Source organism: Brassica rapa, chromosome A06 (genome assembly GCF_000309985.2).
Source record: "Brassica rapa cultivar Chiifu-401-42 chromosome A06, CAAS_Brap_v3.01, whole genome shotgun sequence".
In the NCBI taxonomy this organism is placed as follows: Eukaryota; Viridiplantae; Streptophyta; class Magnoliopsida; order Brassicales; family Brassicaceae; genus Brassica; species Brassica rapa.
In genome coordinates this window covers 20735064-20759899 of record NC_024800.2, presented here as the reverse complement: position 1 = coordinate 20759899, position 24836 = coordinate 20735064, and the positions used below count along the sequence as shown (strand labels likewise).

The window sequence follows — 24836 nt, the reverse complement described above, 5'->3', positions numbered from 1 at the left end:
TAGAAACGTATTATATTTGTCCAAAACAAAGGGTACGTATTATATGTATGCTGAAAACAAATTTAAATTGATTAATTAACTGACTGTCATTAATTTAGAATTTGTATTAGAAAGAATGAGGAATGAAATGGAACCCACATGTTAAAGATCAACAAATTCATCTTTTTTTTTTCTAAAACATAGTCAACAGTTACTGCCGATGATTGATAGCAGTATTTGTTAAATTCAAATAACACAAAGATCAAATCATTTTATGTGTTATATATTCTCAACGTCATGCTATTATATATTTAAAATAGTAGTTATATATATATATATATATATATCTAATTTCTTAAAATAGACAAGACAACCAAAATATTACAGAATAAAAAATTGATGAATATGTGTAGGAAAATGGTAATATCTGCAATACTGTTTGAATAATTTGATTTGTAATTGCAATCCTCGACTAATGATGGCTTTAATTGATAGCCACTTATTGAATGAAAAATATGGAAAAGATGTTGGAAAAAAATTCATTTGAAGAAATAAATTTAAAAAAATTTAAAAGAGAGGAACAAACATTCGATATCAAAATTAGAGGAGAAAAATATTTCTTCATTATTTCAATTATATATTAGAAAGAATGAGGAATGAAATGGAACCCACATGTTAAAGATCAACAAATTCATCTTTTTTTTTTCTAAAACATAGTCAACAGTTACTGCCGATGATTGATAGCAGTATTTGTTAAATTAAAAAGTGCCTAACAAATTACTCTATTTGATATAATCCAAAAGTGACCTACATAATAAATCCGTTGATTCTTATATTTTTAAAAGTTCGGGTCTTCAAGTGATGTTTAACCAAACAGTTCAGTAGTTTGTTCAAAAACTTCTAGAACAAACATATTATTGGTCAATTTTTCAAATGTAAAAAACGGAAACTTCAAATCTATTAGTTTTGTCTTAGATCTAGACGACATTAATTGTTAGAAGAAAACAACATGTTATCTTTTGTTATGAGCGAAATGGGCGTTAATGTATGATTCAGTAATGGCCAGTTGTAGCAAAACAACTTCAAATTTTTCTCTGCATACATGTGTTAGTTAATGTATGAGAAATAAAGACAAAAGGTTTTGCGATATGTATTGTGACGACTCCTTTATAATATATGTATCACCGCCAGTATACGTACGTTGGCTACAACTTACAAAAACTATTATTTCGTCCGTAAGCATGTACATAAATAACATACTATACTATAAAGATATATACCAGACCATGGTCTCGTTTATATGATGTATATATATTAGAGGTAAGAGAGACAACGTGGACATTTGTTTGTAAAATTGTGTCTAATTATGTAAAGTCAAAAGGGAGACACTGTAGGGCAATGTTATAGTCCTACCCAACTAAAGTTTGTATACATTCTTTCAGAATTTTAATTTCATTTCTCTCTCTCGTTCTTGTGGCTCTGTCCTCAATGTTTGTTAGCCCTTGCCTCCAACAACGCACATGATTTTGCTTTCACAAGAACATAAATCTTTTAAGATGTCCTAGTTTGAATCCAACCAAGAAATTTGGCTTTATATGATCTCAAAAAATAAGGTTATGATCAGATTAGGGAAAATATATTAGTATATTACTGTATAATTTCTTTTTTAATTACGTTGAATTTATACATAATCTACTCACTAGATTTTTCAATGCATAAATAGTCAACCTAATTATGATCAATAAGTGAATTAACAAATTAGAAAAGTATAGTCTTGTGCATTTATTCTAATACCATATATATATATATGACTATATGTACATGTAAATATAAATGTAAATGTTTTAACCTACATTTAATAATACAGACAATATAGTCATCATTTGGTCAAACCCAATTAATCATTATATCGTTTTTTTTTAACACAATCATTCTATAGTTATATACTCACCAAATTACAAAAACATACTGTATATATATATATATATATATATAATTTTCTCTATTAATTTATTAGCCTTCCAAACTGTCCATACTCCATATAAATCCTTCTCCACATGTATCTCTAACATCCATAACATTCTTCAAACAAAACCCAAATTTCAGAAGAAAAAAAAGTTTTAAAGTAAAATAATGGCGATAAAGAAGTCATCTCAAGCAGCATCAATCAAGAAAATTTTAAAGAGATGCTCGTCGAGCCTAGGGAAGAATAAGAACGTCACCGATTGCTACTATAAACAAGAAGATGGTCTTCCTCAAGACGTGCCGAAAGGTCATTTTCCGGTTTACGTTGGACCAAACCGAAGTCGGTACATCATTCCCATCTCGTGGCTCGAATACTCCGAGTTTCAAACGTTACTCCGACTAGCCGAGGAAGAGTATGGTTTTGACCATAATATGGGTGTAATCATACCCTGTGATGAAGTGTTCTTCAAGTCTCTAATCTCTATGTTCAGATAAATTCAATCGGGGACTCAAGAATCAAAGAAGGATGACTTATAGTAGTAGTTACAAGATGATTGGTTATTTTTTTGTGATGGTTACAAGAGGATATCTCTATATCATAAAAAAATTCGAATTTGAAGTGGAGGGTAAATCCAAAAAACAAGAAACAAAGACGAAGGGGGTTACAGGCGTCGTGTTAGGCATCAACTCTCTTTTTTTTCCTTTTCCTTTTTTTTGGTCAACTTCTTTTTTCCTTTTCCTAAAATTACAGTTTCTAGTTTCTTTTTCTTATAATGTTTTGTAGTGGGTGGGCTGGGAGATTTTTTCCCCAACGTTAACGGCCAACGTGACATGTGGAAGTAGAATGTAAACATTGAACACTATTTATTGAATTCAATTCGAATTTTCAGAATTTACAACGTGTTCCCCAGCTTTAGTCACATTTCCTCTTTACCATCATTTGCCGAAGTTTTTTTTTCAAGGAGTATCATTTGTGGAAGTAGCCTAAATTTATATACATTCTGAAAATTCTGAATGAAACATATATTCTTGTCAGAGAAATAAATATTTTTTCTAATGTTATTTTACAAACTATTGTATTGATCAGATAAAACACTAATTAGCATATCATTTGCTTTTGCTGTATTTGCATTTTGAATTTGTTATATATTGTGTTTCAAAAGATGAATATCAAGTTTTTTTTACATGTTATTATGTTATTAAATGTCAAAGAATGTTAATAACATCGGTTAATTTTTGTGGTTATAAATTATAAGTTACACATGCATTTAGCATGTTAGTCGGTAATACTGAAAATTATACGAATAATGAACAAAAACATCATCTAGTAGACATATATTTGTTATGATACTGATAGTCGGCAATATGAAAATCATACCGTAATCCACACAAACATTTATATGTTCTCATTTAAGCTAATGAAGTTTTTCTGCTCAACCTTATATTCAATCTTCAAATCTACACCGTCCTTTATATCTGCCTTCGACCATAAACCTAGTAGTTCCAAAATAGAATTTGGAGTGAAAATGAATAGGCTGATTGAGGATTGTTAAAAATACGAGATGACGAGCTTCTAGCTGCATTCAAGGACTTTCTTAGGGAGGTCGGGTGGTGAACCACTCTTGCAGTTTGTCTAAGTGTTTTCGATCCCCCATATTTTTTATATATAAAAACTTGTACCAAACGTTTGTATTTATAAGCTTGATGATTTCTTATGTTGAAACTTTAGCTCTCCTTGTCTTCTGCTGATATGTTCACGTCAGATGTGTATATGGTTGCTTCAATGATGCATTATCTTTTATTATATATCAATTGATTGATATACTGATCAAATATCTCAAAGCAGGTAGTCGAAGGAAAACAAAGATTCCTTTCAAGTCTTCACAACTCAAAATACTCTTTTGTTCTGTTTGTTACGATTTTCTTAAACTTTTTTTTTTTTGGTGAAAAATGTTAAGATTCAACCAAGGTTTTCTTTTAAAGAGTTGTGGACTAGCCACTTATTATAGAGAAATTTTAAGACAGAGAGGAACATAACTTCTTAAACTTATTTTTATATGAGCCAAACTGAAACTATATATGTCCTCATCCACTCTAATGGAGCATCAACCTTATATTCAATCTTCAAATCCACCTCGTCATGTCTATTTGATCCACCTTCGACTATAACCTTTTAGTTTCAAAATATAATTTGGAGGAGTTATTACAAATGGGCAGATTGAGGTTTGTTAAATACCGGCTGATGAGTCTTGAATCTTGATGTTGAAACTTTAGCTCTTTGTGCTTTTGTTGATAGGTTTACGCTGATACGCTCACGCCAGATGTGATGTATTGTTGCTTGCATGATAAATTATCTTTTATTATATATCAATGATGGATATATCAATAAAATACAGAGAGCCTGTTTTGAGATTTTGGAGGTTACAGAAATTTTGTAAAAAAAGATAATAAAAATTAAATTATTTTGGAGATTATATTCTTTTTGGGAGTTATATTTTATGTACACTGTTTCTTAAAATGTGTGTTTTTGGATCAAACATTTTTCTATGTTCAAGACCGGTTGGGATCAAATATCTCAAAGAAAAAAAGTAGTCTAGAAAAAAAAGATTGTGTATATGTCTTCATACAACTCAAACTACACATGATGCATGATGCATCATACAATGTCATTGGCACAATGCCATTTTCAAATTTATTCCGTTTGTTTCGATTTTCTCATAACACATTTTTAATCCATATATGAACCAAACTGATACTAGATCCTGTTTGATTCAGGTGAGTAGGTGATATATATAGTTTCCATCTGAATTCAACTTATAAATAGTTTATCTAAACTTGCATGAATTTAAAGAAGTTAGTTACAGATTTATTATGATTTTCCAAAGTGTTCCGGTTAGCGTAAACCTGTCTAAGAAATGGTAGTAACAGGCTTTTGGATGGGTTTAATGGGCTTTAGTTATGGTCAGGACAATATAAACCCTAATTTCAATCTTCGCCGTCAAGCATCATCATCATCCACAATGGGTCGTGTCATCAGAGCTCAACCTAAGGCCAACATTATCAGTTAGTCCCTTAAGGGTCCCTAAGGAGGGGGAGGGGCCACAAAACATCAGGACCGAGGAAAAAAGAAGAGAAAAAGTCCTTAAATAAGGGACAAATGAGGTGAGTCCTTGCGAATCCTTGTACTATTCATTTGGGGACTTTCATCTGGGGACCTATTGATAATGTTGCCCTAAGAGCATTTCCAACCCATAACACTATTTTAGTGTCAAAATTACACTATTTTAGTGTAGTTTCAACACTAAAAACAAATTCATCTCCAACCACAACATTAAATTTCACACTAAAAGCTATTTTATAATATTATATTTATTTAATTTATTTAAATTTACGTTTTTAATAATATAATATATTAATAAAATAAGTGAATAGTATTTTAGTGGAGTGAATAATGTTTTAGTGTGGTGAATAGTGTCACACCAAATTTGGTGTAAAATTATAGTGCTATATTAAAATGGTGTGATTTTTAGTATTGGGTTGGAGAAGATTTTAGTGTAAAATTCACACTAAAATAGTGTTTTGCAGTTGGGTTGGAGATGGCCTAAGGGAGCTGGTTCCGTCTTCAAATCCCACACCCACCACCGCAAAGGCCCCGCCAAGTTCCGCAGCCTCGACTACGGCGAGAGAAATGGATACCTCAAGGACGTCGTGACGGAGATCATCCACGATCCCGGCCGTGGCGCGCCGCTCGCTCGCGTCGCCTTCCGTCATCCTTTCCGTTACAAGAAGCAGAAGGAGCTCTTCGTCGCCGCCGAAGGCATGTACACCGGACAGTTCTTGTACTGCGGTAAGAAAGCGACGCTCGTTGTCGGAAATGTTCTCCCGCTTAGAGCTATCCCTGAAGGAGCTGTTGTCTGTAACGTCGAGCATCATGTCGGTGATCGCGGCGTGCTCGCTAGAGCTTCTGGTGATTACGCTATCGTGATTTCGCACAACCCTGACAATGATACTACTAGGTTTGTTTCTTGATTTAGACACAACTGTTTAGATCTGTCGGGTTCTTGATTGATTTTTGGACACATTCGTTGATAGGATCAAGTTGCCATCTGGTTCGAAGAAGATTGTTCCGAGTGGATGCAGGGCCATGATTGGTCAAGTCGCTGGTGGTGGAAGAACGGAGAAGCCGATGCTCAAGGCGGGAAACGCGTACCACAAGTACCGTGTGAAGAGAAACTCGTGGCCTAAGGTTCGTGGTGTGGCTATGAATCCAGTGGAGCATCCTCACGGAGGAGGTAACCATCAGCACATTGGTCACGCGAGTACGGTTAGGCGTGATGCACCACCAGGGCAAAAGGTTGGTCTTATTGCTGCTAGGAGGACTGGTCGTCTCAGAGGTCAAGCTGCTGCTTCTGCCGCCAAGGCTGATTAGGTTTCATAAGATATATATATTTGTTTTGTTTGAGTTTTGCTTTGTTTCCTTGTGAACCCTCCAGTCCCTCCTTGTGTTCTGAAATCTCGTTTTTGTTATAATCTTGCGAGTACACTTCTCAAGAATAGCAAACCTAAGTTGTACTGTTTGCCCAAGTGAGGTTTTGTTATATATATACATATATCTAAATTACACATTACAAAAGCAAAGATAACACTTAAACTAAAAGACACGTACAATCAAAACCGTTCATGTTCAAGAATATGTATCCCACAGTTATTAAGTATGTCAGCAAAATCCATCCCCTCCCTATTGTAGTTTGAACTGTCTGATAATTACCTTTCTGTTTTCTCTATTACAACTTGAGAAGCTGAGATTTCCAAGGAGACAAGTAGAATATTGATTTGATAACTGGATTATCTAAACTTGTGTGGTAGATAGAATCTCCTGAAATGGAGTGTTTTGCATGAGTTGTGTCTGAGATATGTAATCATAACATACTTAGCGTTGGGGAGGATCTAGGGAAAACCAGGAAGACACATCTGGTGTAATTGTGTCTTACACAAATTCATCTCTTCCATCAATCTGTGATTAGATCGTAGGGAGACATCAGATCGATGCGTGACAGACAAGTACCAAAAAAAGTAAATGTTTGATAGAAAGCTCTCACGTCCATGTCCCCATATCGAATAAACGCTAGGAAGATCAACCACAGGGATTCTTTCATATCCCAAATACACCAAATGAAAATAAATTTTTTTTTTTTTTTAAGTTTTGAGAACTCTGGTTTTATGTCGAATACATAGACTGGTACGTGCATGGAAGCTCATTGCGGAAGTTGATGACCTATCTCTAATCTTAGGAGGGTGATAATTACACAGATAAGATCAAAGGAGGAGAACTACCTAACGACATGCCTATTTGCACGGATGATAATTTGCAAGACCTTTCAATATGGGGTACGACTTCTGCGTAAGGGTTGGACTAGTGAGTTGGCGGGATGAGCCAGGCCCGTGCAGCAGTGCAGCGCATGGACGACTCGTGGAAATCCAGATAGCAAACTATCTTAACGGCTTTCTTCCCTTAAAAAATAAAGTTAATATCGTGTGGGCCGAGGACCCATATATTAAATACTAAACTGATAAGAACAGATACTACACTTGATCTTAACCAAACGGCCGAGAAAAGTATGATTTGAATGTAAGGGCCGGCTGCCTTTTTATAATGCTTACCTTAGGACAAACGCCTTCGCTTTAACGATGTGGGATTCTAGAAATAGCCACTTTAGTTTTAAAACCGTGTGAAGAGAAACTCATGGCCTTATGGCTCGTGGTGTGGTTGTGACATCCCCGATCATAGATGACCGAAAATGACACGGTCAATGTTCCTCAATTGTCGATCTGAGGTTCTCAGAATACTTCCGATCGCCTAAGACCAACAACCAAAGAACACCAACACTCCTATTGGATATAACTCTAGGCTTTTCAACCCGACAAAGCAATACCCGATAGTTAGTTCGTCCGGACAAGGACTAATATCATATGGAACCCGTACTAAAAAAAAAAACATTCTTTATATATCAATCAAAAGTATCTTACAAAATTTGTTATAAATTAACCTCGAGGTTTTCGGTCAACAAATCTTATACATAAGATATATCAAAATGACTTTGCAAGGATAATAAAACTACCGCTGGCTAATGCTGTTCCTTCCCGTCCTAGAGTAAGGTCTCCCACCTATTGGTTACCTGCATCACAAATGAGTCATGAGTAACTAGTTTACTCAGTGAGTCTAATCCCACACCCAAACACATATCAATAGTATCCCGAGCAAGCGACACCATTTGAATGCAGTGGAATTATATTCCATAATTAATATAATTATAAGGCCTCTCAATCCATCCATGTGAATCTATCTTAAACATCACCTCCACGATACCCGCCAATCACTCATACTCTTAATATATATATATGCTAAACCCGGAAAACCACCAAGGCTAACCGAGCCTAACGGGGAATAAATATAACCATCATCTCCATCAGATATTCCAAGATAGAACATCCAACGCTGCATGCAGTTACACGGCCTCCAGGGTGCTACCCCATCATCGTGTCTTCGTGACCTTGATCCATATCGCAGGACCAATTCACGGTAATGCGGGACTTTCGGGAGAGTGAGTATACAATAAGACTTCACATGATTCACACTTATTAATAGAATACTTATAGATTAGTACTTGTTCTCAAGTACTAAGGCTCGGGATAACCTCAAAGAATTATTCTTATTAATTCTTAAGTATTTAAACAAGATAAATACTTCATATATAAATATAGATCAAGTGATAATACTTAATCAATAACCATAATTACTCCTTAATTAATCCATGATTAATCATTAATTAATCAATGATTATCCTTTAATTAATTCATGATTAATTCTTAATTAATCAATCATATTCAATATGCAATCATGCATACTCATTCATAATTCACTCATCATCTATCTAGACTCACCTTTAAATCCATGAGATTGGCTAAGGAAGACTAGACTCGAGCTCAAGCTAATCACACCTCACTTCTGGATCACTCTCGGTTCAGAACCATCACAAGGATCCGACTGATCCGAATACTCTCCTTGGCCATCTGAATTCAAAATATAACAGTTGGAACATAAGGTTCACTATTCTGGTTCAAGAAGAAACTCAACTCAGTTCATAACATTTCAGTTCAGTTCTCTCATATCAGTTCGGTTCAAGACATATTGATACCATGTTCAGCTCGGTTCAAGCTTTAACAATTTAACTCGGTTCATATCAGCTTAGTTCATGCTCAGCTAACTCCGGTTCTAATCAGTTCCGAACAGCTTAACTCGGTTATACTCAGACGACATCAGTTCAAGACAATTTCAGACCTTAGACAGCTCGGCTCAGATCAGATCAGAACATACTCAGCTCAATTCAGTTCTAAACAAGATAAAATCAGGTCGGTTTAATTCCCATAAATCTTATCAGTTTGTCTACTGGTTCTATGAGACTGATTAAATCATAAACCAACCAAGACTGAAGAGAACAAGACCTTAGACAACTGATCCTGACAAGTTAACCAACATACAACAATTGGTTATCATCAAAACATGGCTGAATCAAGAAGCTGAAGTTTACCGGTTTTACTCAACTAATTAAACTTGACTGGTTGTCTCTCTTCAAGTTAACCACGAATTAACCTGATCAACACCACAAGAATCCATGGTTGGATTTATTCAGACTTTATCTCCAGTGTAGGCAAACCAACAAAACTTCTCACAGAAACTGATCCACAACCATCTTACCGATCAAAATCAAAGGCTGAAGAATATGGGTGATTCTAAACTCTTGGACACCAAACCTTCAGCTCTTAACCACACCAGAACACACTGGATAAAGTCACAGGATGGTGAGAAAGGTTTGTCCATGCTCAATTCTCTTCTCTGATTTTTTTTCTGAATTTTTCAACTAGTTTTTCTCTCTTCTTTCTCTCTTTCTCTCTGAATTTTTCTCTGGTTTTTCTTGCAGGTTATGAACGTCCAGAGGAGAGAAGATGGTGTTTTATAACATAAGAAGTTGCTTCAGGTGAGGGTTTACTTAAACCAAAGCAAGTTGCTGTCCTTTTCCTCCTTTGAAGAAAGATTATTTTGTTTTTATTAAACAAGCAACCAGCTTGTGACTTTCATGTGACTTAGTGAAGCAAGCAAGCAGGTAGGTGCAGCTCATGTGACCTAATTACTGAGGAAGCAAGTAGGCTAGAAGGTGCAAAGCATGTGACTGTTCAGAAATAATTTTAAGAGTTTTGTCGATATTTTTCGGACTGTTTCGACTAAATATTTTTCATCATTCGAATCTCGTCCTGCTCTGAATAAACGCGCCCAACATGAATAAAAATCGACAATAATAATTAACACTCGACCAGAACCATCAATAGATGGTTTTTCGACCAAAAGACAGCCCCGTCGAGATTAATTCACCGTGTCGATTTTTATTTAAATTCTGATCGATCAATCTTCAAACTGATCTTAAAGAATTTTCTCGACCAAAATTATATCTGTTCCTGAGGGTTATTACATTCTTCCCCCCTCAAAAGAATTCGTCCCCGAATTCTGAAAACGTAACTGTACACTCTTTACTGAACAATCTCTGAAAGGAGTTCTGGATATTAGCTCTTACCTTATCTTAATCTTCCCACATCAAAACAACTCATGGTCGATTCCTTGATTCCCCCAACCGATCCGTTCTTCTCTTAGCAGCCAATTTCAAGATAACCAAATTCTTTACTCTGCACAACTCTTGTCAACTGCAGTCTGCATACTTTTTCTAACAATCTTGTATCTGTAGACTATCACTTCTCAACCTTTTCTATCTGACTTTCTCCCATAACAGCAACATGAAATTTGGAGCGTGAGGTGATGTGCCATACGTGAATGTAACATCTCCAGTCTGGTCAATGTTAACTTGATTAACCGTGCAACAATCAAACAAGAACATGCACAATCAATCACGCCAACATGATTCGGACCAGGGGTGCTACTCTCAAATAAACACACTCACCCATTCCAAGAATGATTTCACTTACAGTATTCTTTATACTTCTGATCTATCTGAGATGCTCTTCATAATCTTTTAACTACTACTAGAACTCGACAAGAATCACTTGGTGAAATCCCTAGGCTATTGCAGCGAATCCAGGTTCAACAAGAATAGTGAACATGTTACTTTTAGATGTCAACCATCATTTCAATGCCTTAACCACATCTTCATCTTTCCTGATTATCAAACTGTCTTCTACTCTGCACCTTTTCATCTTTTACTTTTTAAACAATCAAGTTACTTTCACCTTTTTTTCCCAAAAGGTTTTTAACTTGCCAGACTGATACGAACGATGCTCCAATACATGGTAGAATACCATTGTAGGTCAACAATAACTGGTCCTCTTCAAAAGACTTCTTTCCTTAATATCCTAATTGAGATCGGTAACTAGATAGCCAATCTCACTCTAGATAGAAACAAACCGCTCTAATGGAAGTACTAAGGAATGGGGATGGGATACGAAGGCATACATACCATAACTCTAAATGGCAGCCAGTACTTCCACGAATAAGAACAGTGTACCTGAATTCACTAAAGTGAATCCTTCCTAAAACAATGACACTACCCGAGAACTACATCTATGTGTTGTTCCCGCATCAAACACAATATGGGCAGAAAATTCCATCCATAGACAAGGTCTCATACGACACCTTGATCACTCCTTCACTTATTTATTTAATCATTCATAAATTTTTAAAATGCACACAACACACAATGGGATAAGAAGCAAACCTGTGATTGGACCTTTTCAGAGGTTTTGACGGTCCAGGCAACTATAAAGTGTAGGCTCTACCCAAATAGCCAAACACTTAGTTAGTGACTAATGGTAAGGAAAGCGAACAAGTTTAACAAGCGGTACCCTAGGTATAGGTAAAAAGATCGGGTAACTTCATGGGCCATGGTAGGATAACCTATGTGCTCATTACTGGCACCACCGAAGCGTGAATGACGTAAGCGAACGAGGATTTTATATACTTGAACAATCATCACCTTACTCTCCTTGCTAGCCAAAACCAAAACAACTCAGGGTCCTCGGTCTTGATATGATGAAACGTCCAACAAAAATTATCTCCATCGACTTTCTTGATTCATTACTTGAAACTGACCTTCTATCTGAATAGGTTGATAGTTAAATAATCTGCATGACTTGGTAAACCTCTTCAGTAAAAACGGCTTCTATAGAATTCATGTGATCCTCCACCAACTCCTCATAGCTCTTAAGCTTTATAGTTTGGGTTACTCTGAGTTTAATGGCTAAGTCACAATAGTACATCTTCATGATCTTTAGCTCATCCTCCAAACCATAATTGATAAATCAGATTAACTTGACTTTGAAATCTTGGCGGAAACATCTCACTGTGCGAACTCCATATCGGTCCCATGTTTTGGGTAGAAAACACTCCATCTTGAACTCTTGAAAGAAATCCGCCTAACTTGGACTAAAATATCCCAAATGATGCTTGACGCTTAATCACCAACTTACTGTATCATTCTTGATGATGTATGGTTCCATATCCTTCTTGCAATCTTGTGAACAATGGGCCATGTTAGTTGTTCTGCTCCTAGCGTTGCATTCAAAATCTTCCTCTATACAAAATCTACATCGAATGGTTTAGTATTTGTCGGTGTTGTCCCAACTTCTTTATCTTTTTCACAAACTTCGAGATGTCTTGTTGCAACGGAATGGTGCTGGTGCGTCCATCATGTTGTACTACTGCTGAACTATCTCCGCCACCAAAGTTAAGCTTGAAACAAGTGCTGAATCAATCAGGCTTGTACGTCTCTGGTTCTGGTACGTTTGGGCATAAGCTGGATTGAAATGAGCAGCCGAAAGAATAAGTCATATGAAGTCGGATATTCTGAACCGGATCATCACCAACAACGTCAACTTTGACTTAAATAAAACACGGGCCGAAGATGTAATTGATGTGTCAACTCTGTCTCATATATCTTTGAATATCAATATCCACACTAGAAATTGTAGGAACCGCAGGAAAGCATGATGATACCAACTCCGAGCATGATGGTAGCAAACCCGAGCACGTCGTTAGCTCACCCGAGCATGATGATAATGGATTGAAGCATGACCGGATTGAACCAAAACATGACGATAACAAACCGAATCATGACGGTAGAAAGCTCAATCATGACTGTAGGAATCCCGATCTTGACAGGATCAAAATTGGTAAGTACACTCCACTCCGTCGAGCTTGTCTTGATGCATCTCGTATGAAAGATAACAGTAAGGTAACTACCCATGACTATCTATCCTAAGATGAAGGAACCAGCCAGCATATTATAATTATCCTTGCGACTCATTTTGACTCGAAAAACGTTTGAAACAAGTCCCATTCAAGCATCGTATAACCATGCTCTGATACCACCTTTGTGACACCCCCGATCATAGATGACCGAAAATGACACGGTCAATGTTCCTCAATTGTCGATCTGAGGTTCTCAGAATACTTCCGATCGCCTAAGACCAACAACCAAAGAACACCAACGCTCCTATTGGATATAACTCTAGGCTTTTCAACCCGACAAAGCAATACCCGATAGTTAGTTCGTCCGGACAAGGACTAATATCATATGGAACCGGTACTTTAAAAAAAAACATTCTTTATAGATCAATCAAAAGTATCTTACAAATTTGTTATAAATTAACTTCGAGGTTTTCGGTCAACAAATCTTATACATAAGATATATCAAAATGACTTTGCAAGGATAATAAAACTACCGCTGGCTAATGCTGTTCCTTCCCGTCCTAGAGTAAGGTCTCCCACCTATTGGTTACCTGCATCACAAATGAGTCATGAGTAACTAGTTTACTCAGTGAGTCTAATCCCACACCCAAACACATATCAATAGTATCCCGAGCAAGCGACACCATTTGAATGCAGTGGAATTATATTCCATAATTAATATAATTATAAGGCCTCTCAATCCATCCATGTGAATCTATCTTAAACATCACCTCCACGATACCCGCCAATCACTCATACTCTTAATATATATATATGCTAAACCCGGAAAACCACCAAGGCTAACCGAGCCTAACGGGAAATAAATATAACCATCATCTCCATCAGATATTCCAAGATAGAACATCCAACGCTGCATGCAGTTACACGGCCTCCAGGGTGCTACCCCATCATCGTGTCTTCGTGACCTTGATCCATATCGCAGGACCAATTCACGGTAATGCGGAACTTTCGGGAGAGTGAGTATACAATAAGACTTCACATGATTCACACTTATTAATAGAATACTTATAGATTAGTACTTGTTCTCAAGTACTAAGGCTCGGGATTACCTCAAAAAATTATTCTTATTAATTCTTAAGTATTTAAACAAGATAAATACTTCATATATAAATATAGATCAAGTGATAATACTTAATCAATAACCATAATTACTCCTTAATTAATCCATGATTAATCATTAATTAATCAATGATTATCTCTTAATTAATTCATGATTAATTCTTAATTAATCAATCATATTCAATATGCAATCATGCATACTCATTCATAATTCATTCATCATCTATCTAGACTCACCTTTAAATCCATGAGATTGGCTAAGGAAGACTAGACTCGAGCTCAAGCTAATCACACCTCACTTCTGGATCACTCTCGGTTCAGAACCATCACAAGGATCCGGCTGATCCGAATACTCTCCTTGGCCATCTGAATTCAAAACATAACAGTTGGAACATAAGGTTCACTATTCTGGTTCAAGAAGAAACTCAACTCAGTTCATAACATTTCAGTTCAGTTCTCTCATATCAGTTTGGTTCAAGACATATTGATACCATGTTCAGCTCGGTTCAAGCTTTAACAATTTAACTCGGTTCATATCAGCTTAGTTCATGCTCAGCTAACTCCGGTTCTAATCAGTTTCGAACAGCTTAACTCGGTTATACTCAGACGACATCAGTTCAAGACAATTTCAGACCATAGACAGCTCGGCTCAGATCAGATCAGTTGATACTCAGCTCAATTCAGTTCTAAACAAGATAAAATCAGGTCGGTTTAATTCCCATAAATCTTATCAGTTCGTCTACTGGTTCTATGAGACTGATTAAATCATAAACCAACCAAGACTGAAGAGAACAAGACCTTAGACAACTGATCCTGACAAGTTAACCAACATACAACAATTGGTTATCATCAAAACATAGCTGAATCAAGAAGCTGAAGCTTACCGGTTTTACTCAACTCATTAAACTTGACTGGTTGTCTCTCTTCAAGCTAACCACGAATTAACCTGATCAACACCACAAGAATCCATGGTTGGATTTATTCAGACTTTATCTCCAGTGTAGGCAAACCAACAAAACTTCTCACAGAAACTGATCCACAACCATCTTACCGATCAAAATCAAAGGCTGAAGAATATGGGTGATTCTAAACTCTTGGACACCAAACCTTCAGCTCTTAACCACACCAGAACACACTGGATAAAGTCACAGGATGGTGAGAAAGGTTTGTCCATGCTCAATTCTCTTCTCTGATTTTTTTTCTGAATTTTTCAACTAGTTTTTCTCACAAATTTTTCTCTCTTCTTTCTCTCTTTCTCTCTGAATTTTTCTCTGGTTTTTCTTGCAGGTTATGAACGTCCAGAGGAGAGAAGATGGTGTTTTATAACATAAGAAGTTGCTTCAGGTGAGGGTTTACTTAAACCAAAGCAAGTTGCTGTCCTTTCCCTCCTTTGAAGAAAGATTATTTTGTTTTTATTAAACAAGCAACCAGCTTGTGACTTTCATGTGACTTAGTGAAGCAAGCAAGCAGGTAGGTGCAGCTCATGTGACCTAATTACTGAGGAAGCAAGTAGGCTAGAAGGTGCAAAGCATGTGACTGTTCAGAAATAATTTTAAAAGTTTTGTCGATATTTTTCGGACTGTTTCGACTAAATATTTTTCATCATTCGAATCTCGTCCTGCTCTGAATAAACGCGCCCAGCATGAATAAAAATCGACAATAATAATTAACACTCGACCAGAACCATCAATAGATGGTTTTTCGACCAAAAGACAGCCTCGTCGAGATTAATTCACCGTGTCGATTTTTATTTAAATTCTCATCGATCAATTTTCAAACTGATCTTAAAGAATTTTCTCGACCAAAATTATATCTGCTCCTGAGGGTTATTACAGTGGCAGTCTACGGTTTGTTTGTTTTCTTGAAGTTATTTTGATGCGTTTCATTTCGAAATTGTGAAATCTCTAAAGATGTTGTTATTTTCTTGTATTCCATTAGAATCCCTTGACTACACCATTTTCACGTTATTCTCATGAGCGTAAAGAGAACCGTAGACTTTCTATGCATCAATAAGACATTTTCTCAGAAGCAGTCACAACACAAGCTAAATTTGTCTTCAAGTTATATGTTTAGAGGTGTAACAACGTACCTCTCATAGCAATCATCATACTAACATCTAAATGTATATATGGAACAAAAACCAACATTTCCCGCTTGTGTCAAGATTCATACATCAAAGCAGTTTCAGACTTTCAGGTATAGTTTGAGATCAAATAGACTTGTTGCAAAATAAACAGTATAACCCTGCATCCTCCATTGTCAGGCTGCTACTTTCGCCGCCAATGCCAAGTAGGTCTCACAAGTTATAAATGTTTCTTTCATTGGAGCGTTGTTGCATTTCCTTTTGACCTTGTGTAATCTCAAAAAGATTTTGTTATAATTTTCTCTTGTCAGTATAGAATCTCCTGTCTTTCTATTGATTAAAAAGCCTTACATTATGCATTTTCAAATATTCATTTCACAAATTTTGATTATACCTAAGCATTTTATTTTCTTATCTCTTCTCGCTGAATCTTGTTTAGTTGAAAATAAGAACACAATGGAAGAAACTTTACCTGTACCATCTGCTACTTATCCTCAACCGTTAATTATATTTTTTTTGTTCCATTTGCTATTCAAAAGAAGCTGTCTATAGTTTATACGACTTGAGCTATATAACAAGCATGCGTTACTACTCAAATCAACACTCTAACTATCTAACTTAAAAGAATTGAGTAAAAGACAATCGGGTAGAGATGAGAAGCGGCAGAGGGATGTCCTTCTGGTAAGACTCTTGGTCGAAATATGGCTGCCTATAAAACTTTTGGGTGATCGGGGCGTGGTTGATTTGGGAATTGGTGATGCAATGACTGTGGCTGAGGTTTCTGAGAGGCGTCGTCGAAGACGACATCGAGTTGCGGTATTAACTGAGATAGAGGATGAGATCAAAAGGGTGAAAAGCAGAGCATTGCAAGGAGAACCAGACATTTCACTTAGGAAAAAGCATGGAGACAAATTCAAAGGACAATTTCTCCTCAAAAGACAATAGGAACCAAATCAGATCATTCTATCCAATAACCTCTTGGTTTGCTCATGCAATTCCTAAGTTCTCCTTCCTACAATGGCTGGTAATGAAAAACAGGCTACACTTTCTGGGAGAAGTATGGTTTTATTTCGAATACAAAGACCGATACATACAGCTTTAGAGCATTCATGTAAGCTATATCTATATCCTAGATTTCTAGGATGGAAATAATCACGGAGATAAAATCAAAGGAGTGGAGCTATTAATGACATGCTTATTTACATCGACGATTTATGAAATTCTGTCAAATAGTCTTGCATTCATTAGCAAAACCATTTGTGACCACATAGGCCAAGACATCCGAGTTGAACTAGTGAATTGGCGGGTTGAGCCTAATCCCATGCAGTAGTGCAACACATGGACAACTCTTGGAAACTCAGATAGCAAGCTATCTTGACAAGTTTCCTCCTTTAAAAAATCTCTACTAATAAAAGGGAGCTTTTGAGGCTCTATAGGGTGTCCACATCACCGGAAAAAATTTCTCCCGAAAGATGACACGTGGCATTAAATATAGTTTTACATTTTAATATGAGAAAAATACCAAAATAGCACTAACTCAAGTTTTTGTTCCCAAACTAGCACTCAAGGCCAAAAGTCACAAAAATAGCACTCAAGGGGTGGGGTTTAGGGTTTAGAATTTAGGGTTTAGAGTTTAGGTTTTAGGGTTTAGAGTTGAGAAGTGAGGTTTTGGGGATAAGATTTCAAATTTTGAAAAAAAAAAAATTTAAATTTTTCAAAAGATAAAATGCTATTTTGGTCATTTTAGTTTTTGAGTGCTATTTTGTGATATAAACTTAAAAAGGTGCTATTTTGAAGATTTGCCCTTTTAATATTACTTATTTTTGAAAAATTGTAAAAAATATGTAAACATACAGCATAAAAAAATGGAAAAAACTACATTAAACATATGTATGATTACTATTTTTCACTTAAAAAAAGATGGCTTATCTCCATAATGTAACATTACCGTTTTATAAAAAAAAAACAAAAAACATTATATATAATTTCAAAAATAATAAATATATGTAAAACATGCAACATAAAAATAGAAATACTACATTAAACATATGAGGCTCCATAGGGAAAAATATGTAAACATACAGCATAAAAAATGGAAAAACTACATTAAACATATGTAACATTACTATTTTTCACTTAAAAAAAAACGGCTTATCTCCATAATGTAACATTACCGTTTTATAAAAAAAAAACAAAAAACATTATATATAATTTCAAAAATAATAAATATATGTAAAACATACAACATAAACATGGAAATACTACATTAAACATATGAGGCTCCATAGGGTGTCCACATCAGCGGAAAAAATTTCTCCCGAAAGATGACACGTGGCATAAAATATAGTTTTACATTTTAATATTACTTATTTTCGAAAATTGTAAAAACTATGTAAACATACAGCATAAAAAATAGAAAAACTACATTAAACATATGTAAGATTATTATTTTTCACTTAAAAAAAAGACGGCTTATCTCCATAATGTAACATTACTGTTTTATAAAAAAAACAAAAAAAATTATATATAATTTCAAAAATAATAAATATATGTAAAACATACAACATAAAAATGGAAATACTACATTAAACATATGTAAGATTACCATTTTACATTTAAAAATAACAATAATATGTAAACATACAACATAAAAAAATGGAAACTTTACATTAAACATATGTAAGATTACCATTGTTCACTAAAAAAACGGTTTATCTTCATAATGTAACATTACCATTTTATAAAAGAAAGAAAAAAAACATAAATATAACTATTTGACTATTTGTCCAAGTTCTTCTATTAAACATTGCCGTTTTACATTAAAAATGGAAAAATATGTAAAGATTTAAACATCTATCTTAAAATATAAAATATAGACATTAACTAGATATAAAGTATAAGAAAGAGAAATACTCAATATATAAAAATATATAATAAGTAAATATTATAAATATATAAATATACGAATTATATATACAATAGTAAGTAAATGCACAATTTTAAAAAAAATGGAAAGAGTACATTAAATATTAAACATCTATATTAAAATGTAAAATATAGATATTAAGTAAATATAAAGTATAAGAAAAAGAAATACACAACTTAAAAACAATGGAAAAAGTATATTAAGATTTAAACATCTATCTTAAAATGTAAAATATAGATATTACGCAAATAGAAAGTATAAGAAAAGGAAATACACAATTTAAAAAAATGGAAAAAATACATTAGTATTTAAACATCTATCTTAAAATGAAAATCAATCTTAAAATATAAAATTATTAGTAAATAGAAAGTATAAGAAATAGAAATACACAATATAAAGAAAAATAAATAATAAGTAAATATATAATATAATCCCGAAAGATGACACGTGGCATAAAATATAGTTTTACATTTTAATATTACTTATTTTCGAAAATTTATAAAAATATGTAAACATACAGCATAAAAAATGGAAAAACTACATTAAACATATGTAAGATTACTATTTTTCACTTAAAAAAAGACGGCTTATCTTCATAATGTAACATTACCGTTTTATAAAAAAACAAAAAACATTATATATAATTTCGAAAATAATAAATATATGTAAAACATACAACATAAAAATGAAAATACTACATTAAACATATGTAAGATTACCATTTTACATTTTTATTTTACGTAAATAATATGTAAACATACAACATAAAAAATGGAAAAACTACATTAAACATATGTAAGATTACCATTTTTCACTAAAAAAAAGACGAGTTATCTGCATAATGTAACATTACAATTTTGTAAAAAAGATATTATATATAATTTCGAAAATAATAAATAATATGTAAACATACAACATAAAAAATGGAAATACTACATTAAACATATGTAAAATTACCATTTTACATTTAAAAATAACAATAATATGTAAAAACACAACATAAAAAAATAGAAAAACTACATTAAACATATGGAAGATTACCATTGTTCACTAAAAAAACGGGTTATCTTCATAATGTAACATTACCATTTTATAAAAAAAAGAAAAAAAACATAAATATAACTATTTGACTATTTGTCCAAGTTCTTCTATTAAACATTACCGTTTTACATTAAAAATGGAAAAATACGTAAAGATTTAAACATCTATCTTAAAATATAAAATATAGACATTAATTAAATATAAAGTATAAAAAAGAGAAATACTCAATATATAGAAAAATAAATAATAAGTAAATATTATAAATATATAAATATACGAATTATATATACAATAACAAGTAAATGCACATTTTTTAAAAAATGGAAAGAGTACATTAAATATTAAACATCTATCTTAAAATGTAAAATATAGATATTAAGTAAATAGAAAGTATAAGAAAAGGAAATACACAATTAAAAAAAATGGAAAAAGTACATTAGTATTTAAACATCTATCATAAAATGTAAATCAATCTTAAAATATAAAATTATTAGCAAATAGAAAGTATAAGAAATAGAAATACACAATATAAAGAAAAATAAATAATAAGTAAATATATAATATAAGTAAATACCAAATTTAAAAAATGGGAAATTACATTAAGATTTAAAAATATATATTAAAATTTAAAATATAGATATTACGTAAATAAAAAGTATAACAAATGGAAATATACAATTTTAAAAAATGGAAAACGTACATTAAGATTTAAACATCTATCTTAAAATGTAAAATAGAGATATTAAGTAAATGAAAAGTACAAGAAATGGAAATACATATACAGGAAAATAACAATAAGTAATTAATGTAAATATATAATATATGAATTACATATGTAATAATAAGTAAATACACAATTTTTTTAAAAATGGAAAAAGTTCATGTAAAATATATAATATAAGTAAATACACAATTTAAAAAATGGAAAAAGTACATTAATATTTAAATATCTATTTTAAAATATAAAATATAGATATTACATAAATAAAAATATAAGAAACGGAAATAAACATTTTAAAAAATAGAAAAAATACATTAAGATTTAAGCATCTATCTTAAAATGTACTTCTATCTTAAAATGGTAGTAAATTATATAAAAATGGAAATACCACATTAAACAAAAAAAATAAAAATGTATAGTTTTACATCAAGAAAGTCCCTATAAAACTCATTATTCCATCCACATCAACCTCACACTATGAAGGAAAATTTCAAAGCACTCGAGCAAAAAAATGGTATCACCATCAACTCTTGTCGTCCCAGAAACCTTTAATGACCTTGAATGAGATTTTTTTATAACAACAAACTTTTTGTTAGGTGGATTCATTGTTGGGAAACTCGCAACTTCCAAAATCTAAACTTATTCATGGGAATTGAATTGCTTTTCATAGACTCAAAGGTATTCTTACAAATGTAAATTAATCTAATCCATAATTTTATTGTTAATATTCATACTAACTCTTTCATGATCAAACCATTTCAGTTAATAACCATTCAAAAGTTTATCCCGAAACACTTCCTTCCTCGCCGAATCAGGTATTGGTTCATGTTGGTTTAGTATTGTTTTTGGTTTACTAACCGGTTTAGGATGGTCCTATTGTAAATATAATTTAAGTTGGTTTAGCATATATTATGTTTAAAATAACTTAAATTAAATAATAATAATATTATGCTTAAAATATAATTTTAGAGAGTTTTCAAATATAGTTTACAGAACATTATAGGTGATGAATTTAATTTACTAAATTCGTTTATTACTTAAAACTAAGTTTTTTAAAAAACATACTGAGTTATAAATATCAATGATGGATTGGTGAGTATAACATGAAGACAAAAATATAAATATCTGATTTTCAAGATAAGAAATTCAGCTTTTATTCATATACTCAATATATAATATCTTAAATTATTTTTTAAAAAGTATACATAATTTATATATATAGATTAATCTTCCAAACTTAAACTATTATATTATATATGAATAATGTTTTTAAATAAAAATAATTTCTGATTTAAAATAAAAATAAAAACAACAAATGGTTATTTTCAAATAATGGATGTAATTTACATTATACTATCATTTAACAAGTATTAGATACGTTTTGATATATCATTATTTTCTATTTCCAGAAAACAATAAATTGTTAAACATCAATATCATCTATGTTAAATATACGAACAACACAAATTCAAACATCACAAAAAATATTTACATAGCCATTATAATACAATAATTTAATCAAAAATACAATTAAAAAAATATTAAAAAGAATAGTTATATACTTAATATTTGAAAATAAAATATATTTTTGCTAAAATTGTACTTACCTGGCCAAGGAGATCGACCATCTTTTTACGGATCGATCGAATGTTGAGCATGTGGTCGATCCGAAAATACTCTGCAGTTTAATAAAATCTCTAAAACATTTATTCCAACACTCAAAAGATAGTTTTGGTAAATATGATAACTAGATAGCCAATAAATTACAAAAAAAAATATTTAAATAGTAAAAAATATGTTAATTTAACGTGTAAAAATTTAAAAATAAATTTTAATTATGACATGCATTTTAACATTTATATAAATATATATCATACCCTAAATATAAATAATTTAACAACTTAAATTAGAAAAAAATAAAAATCCCGGGCGTAGCCCGGGTTAATCCCTAGTAGAGTTAATATCGAGTGATCCGATAGACCACATATCAGATATTAAACTGATAAGAACAGATACTACACTTGATCTTAGCCAAAAGGCCGAGAAAGGTATGATTTGGAAGTGAGGCTTGGCTTCCTTCTTATAGTGCCAACCTTATGACCAACTTTCTTTAGCTTGCCGATGTGGGACGTTTTATGAAATAGCCTCCTTACTTTTATTAACGCATCTCTCCTCTCCTCTCCTCTCCTCTACTCTCCAACCAAACAAAATACGTTAAACTTAGGGAATTTTGCAAATCCAGAAGATGAAGAAGACACCTTTGAGGGGTGTGTTAATTGAATCTCAGGGATCTATGTCCACAGAGGAGGATCAGATATATCGAATTTATAATGCAAACTCTGCGTTTTCTTGCTAAGAAAAAGAAAAAGAGAACAAGAATTTGTTAATTTGAGAGCTTGGATCGAAAATGGGACCCTTCTTCCGTTGAAAGCAAAAGAGCTTCGAAAGTTCATGAAGACAACTAACAGGCTTGAGGCGTTGTAGAATAAATTGTACAACTCAAAAAACTTTTATAAAGACATAATTTAAACCGAATCAAACCAATCAGAACTAAACCGAATCGAACCGAATTACCTTATAAAAGATGCTTCTCAAAGGAAAAGAGAGCCGCACACTTTAACCACAAGCAGCACAATCACCGGGAAGAAGATGGCGTCGAGAGACCAAGTTAAGGCGTCGCACATTCTGATCAAGCACCAAGGATCTCGTAGGAAGGCGTCGTGGAAGGATCCCGAAGGAAAGATCATTATGACTACTACCAGAGAAGCAGCCGTCGAACAGCTTAGATCGATCCGCGAAGACATCCTCTCTGGCAAAGCTAACTTCGAGGATGTGGCCACTCGCGTTTCCGACTGTAGCTCCGCCAAACGCGGCGGCGATCTAGGTCTGTTGTTCCCTTCTCGAATCTCTATTTCGTTGTCATGCGATTTCAACTGCGTAGTGAAGATACAGCGAGTGATTAAGATTAATTGATTTCAAGTTTAATTGAAAATTGGATTATACTGGATCTCTGTATAGTGAAATTGCTCATAGTGATATTATTTCTTGATGAATTTCGTATATAGATCTTATGGTGAAAATGTTGGGATGTTGATTGTGAACGTGTGTTCAGGTCCGTTTGGGCGAGGTCAAATGCAGAAACCGTTTGAGGAAGCAACATACGCACTCAGGGTTGGTGATATAAGTGATATCGTGGATACAGACAGTGGAGTCCATATCATTAAGAGAACAGCGTGATCCCTCCTCTCCTCTCCTCTCCTCTCCTCCAAAGCCCTATCATGATGTATCAGAAGTGACCAGTTTTTATTTTCCTTGTCTTCTTGACCAAAGATAAAGAAGAAGAATAATAAGATAAAGCTTTGTTATTGTGGTTTTAATTCTGCATGGATTTGATACAAGCAAAACATATTTGAATAATAAAACAAGATATTGTATCTCGATTTCTTTTTTATAACTTCATAATAACACATCCCTATTGCTATTGTGGTGTCAACGCTTTGCTAGCTGCTATGCTGGCCTTGTATGAAAAGATTTCGTGTTCCTATTCTTTAGCGTCCAATATATTCTGCATCGTCTCTATACATGTTTTGCATCAGTGTACGTGTTTGGAATCCACTGTCGGACTGTGTTTGTTTGTACCGTGTCTCTTCCTGTGTGCTCTGATCTCACTTCTCTGCTTCTATAATATGACTTAGTTAGATTAACCATCCATTTAGCCAAGTTGAACCATTTTGATTCTTTCCCAAGTTGA

The 24836-nt window shown here is 33.3% G+C and overlaps 3 protein-coding genes, 1 long non-coding RNA gene, 1 other non-coding gene and 1 pseudogene across 5 annotated transcripts; 3 read left to right on the top strand and 3 right to left on the bottom strand.

The window, feature by feature from the left end:
• The first annotated feature begins 219 nt into the window (after positions 1-219).
• Positions 220-3006, top strand: LOC103874091 (protein SMALL AUXIN UP-REGULATED RNA 10). Its single transcript, XM_033273675.1, has one exon. The coding sequence runs from the start codon at positions 2113-2115 to the stop codon at positions 2437-2439; it is 327 nt and encodes a 108-aa protein (XP_033129566.1). The 5' UTR covers positions 220-2112; the 3' UTR covers positions 2440-3006.
• A 1888-nt stretch (positions 3007-4894) lies between these two features.
• Positions 4895-6528, top strand: LOC103874169 (60S ribosomal protein L8-1). Its single transcript, XM_033273641.1, has 3 exons — positions 4895-4994; positions 5551-5960; positions 6037-6528. The coding sequence occupies exons 1-3, from the start codon at positions 4965-4967 to the stop codon at positions 6371-6373; spliced, it is 777 nt and encodes a 258-aa protein (XP_033129532.1). The 5' UTR covers positions 4895-4964; the 3' UTR covers positions 6374-6528.
• An 840-nt stretch (positions 6529-7368) lies between these two features.
• On the bottom strand, positions 7369-7564 carry LOC117126355. The gene has a single exon (XR_004448925.1). It is a non-coding gene; the product is annotated as a U2 spliceosomal RNA (small nuclear RNA).
• Positions 7565-16215: 8651 nt separating this feature from the next.
• Positions 16216-18050, bottom strand: LOC117126181. The gene is made up of 2 exons (XR_004448639.1): positions 16792-18050; positions 16216-16663 (listed from the first exon to the last, which is right to left on the bottom strand). It is a non-coding gene; the product is annotated as an uncharacterized LOC117126181 (long non-coding RNA).
• Positions 18051-22953: 4903 nt separating this feature from the next.
• LOC117126356 lies at positions 22954-23137 on the bottom strand (annotated as a pseudogene).
• A 544-nt stretch (positions 23138-23681) lies between these two features.
• On the top strand, positions 23682-24566 carry LOC103874088 (peptidyl-prolyl cis-trans isomerase Pin1). Its single transcript, XM_009152503.3, has 2 exons — positions 23682-23969; positions 24198-24566. The coding sequence occupies exons 1-2, from the start codon at positions 23735-23737 to the stop codon at positions 24320-24322; spliced, it is 360 nt and encodes a 119-aa protein (XP_009150751.1). The 5' UTR covers positions 23682-23734; the 3' UTR covers positions 24323-24566.
• The last annotated feature ends 270 nt before the right edge of the window (positions 24567-24836 follow it).

Bases quoted from the DNA above. Each gene is read 5' to 3' on its own strand.
- LOC103874091 (XM_033273675.1), top strand. From the start codon at position 2,113: ATGGCGATAAAGAAGTCATCTCAAGCAGCATCAATCAAGAAAATTTTA.
- LOC103874169 (XM_033273641.1), top strand. From the start codon at position 4,965: ATGGGTCGTGTCATCAGAGCTCAACCTAAG. The intron at 4,995-5,550 runs GCCAACATTATC...AGATGGCCTAAG, and splicing joins TCATCAGAGCTCAACCTAAG to GGAGCTGGTTCCGTCTTCAA. The intron at 5,961-6,036 runs GTTTGTTTCTTG...ATTCGTTGATAG, and splicing joins CCTGACAATGATACTACTAG to GATCAAGTTGCCATCTGGTT.
- LOC103874088 (XM_009152503.3), top strand. From the start codon at position 23,735: ATGGCGTCGAGAGACCAAGTTAAGGCGTCGCACATTCTGATCAAGCAC. The intron at 23,970-24,197 runs GTCTGTTGTTCC...ACGTGTGTTCAG, and splicing joins CAAACGCGGCGGCGATCTAG to GTCCGTTTGGGCGAGGTCAA.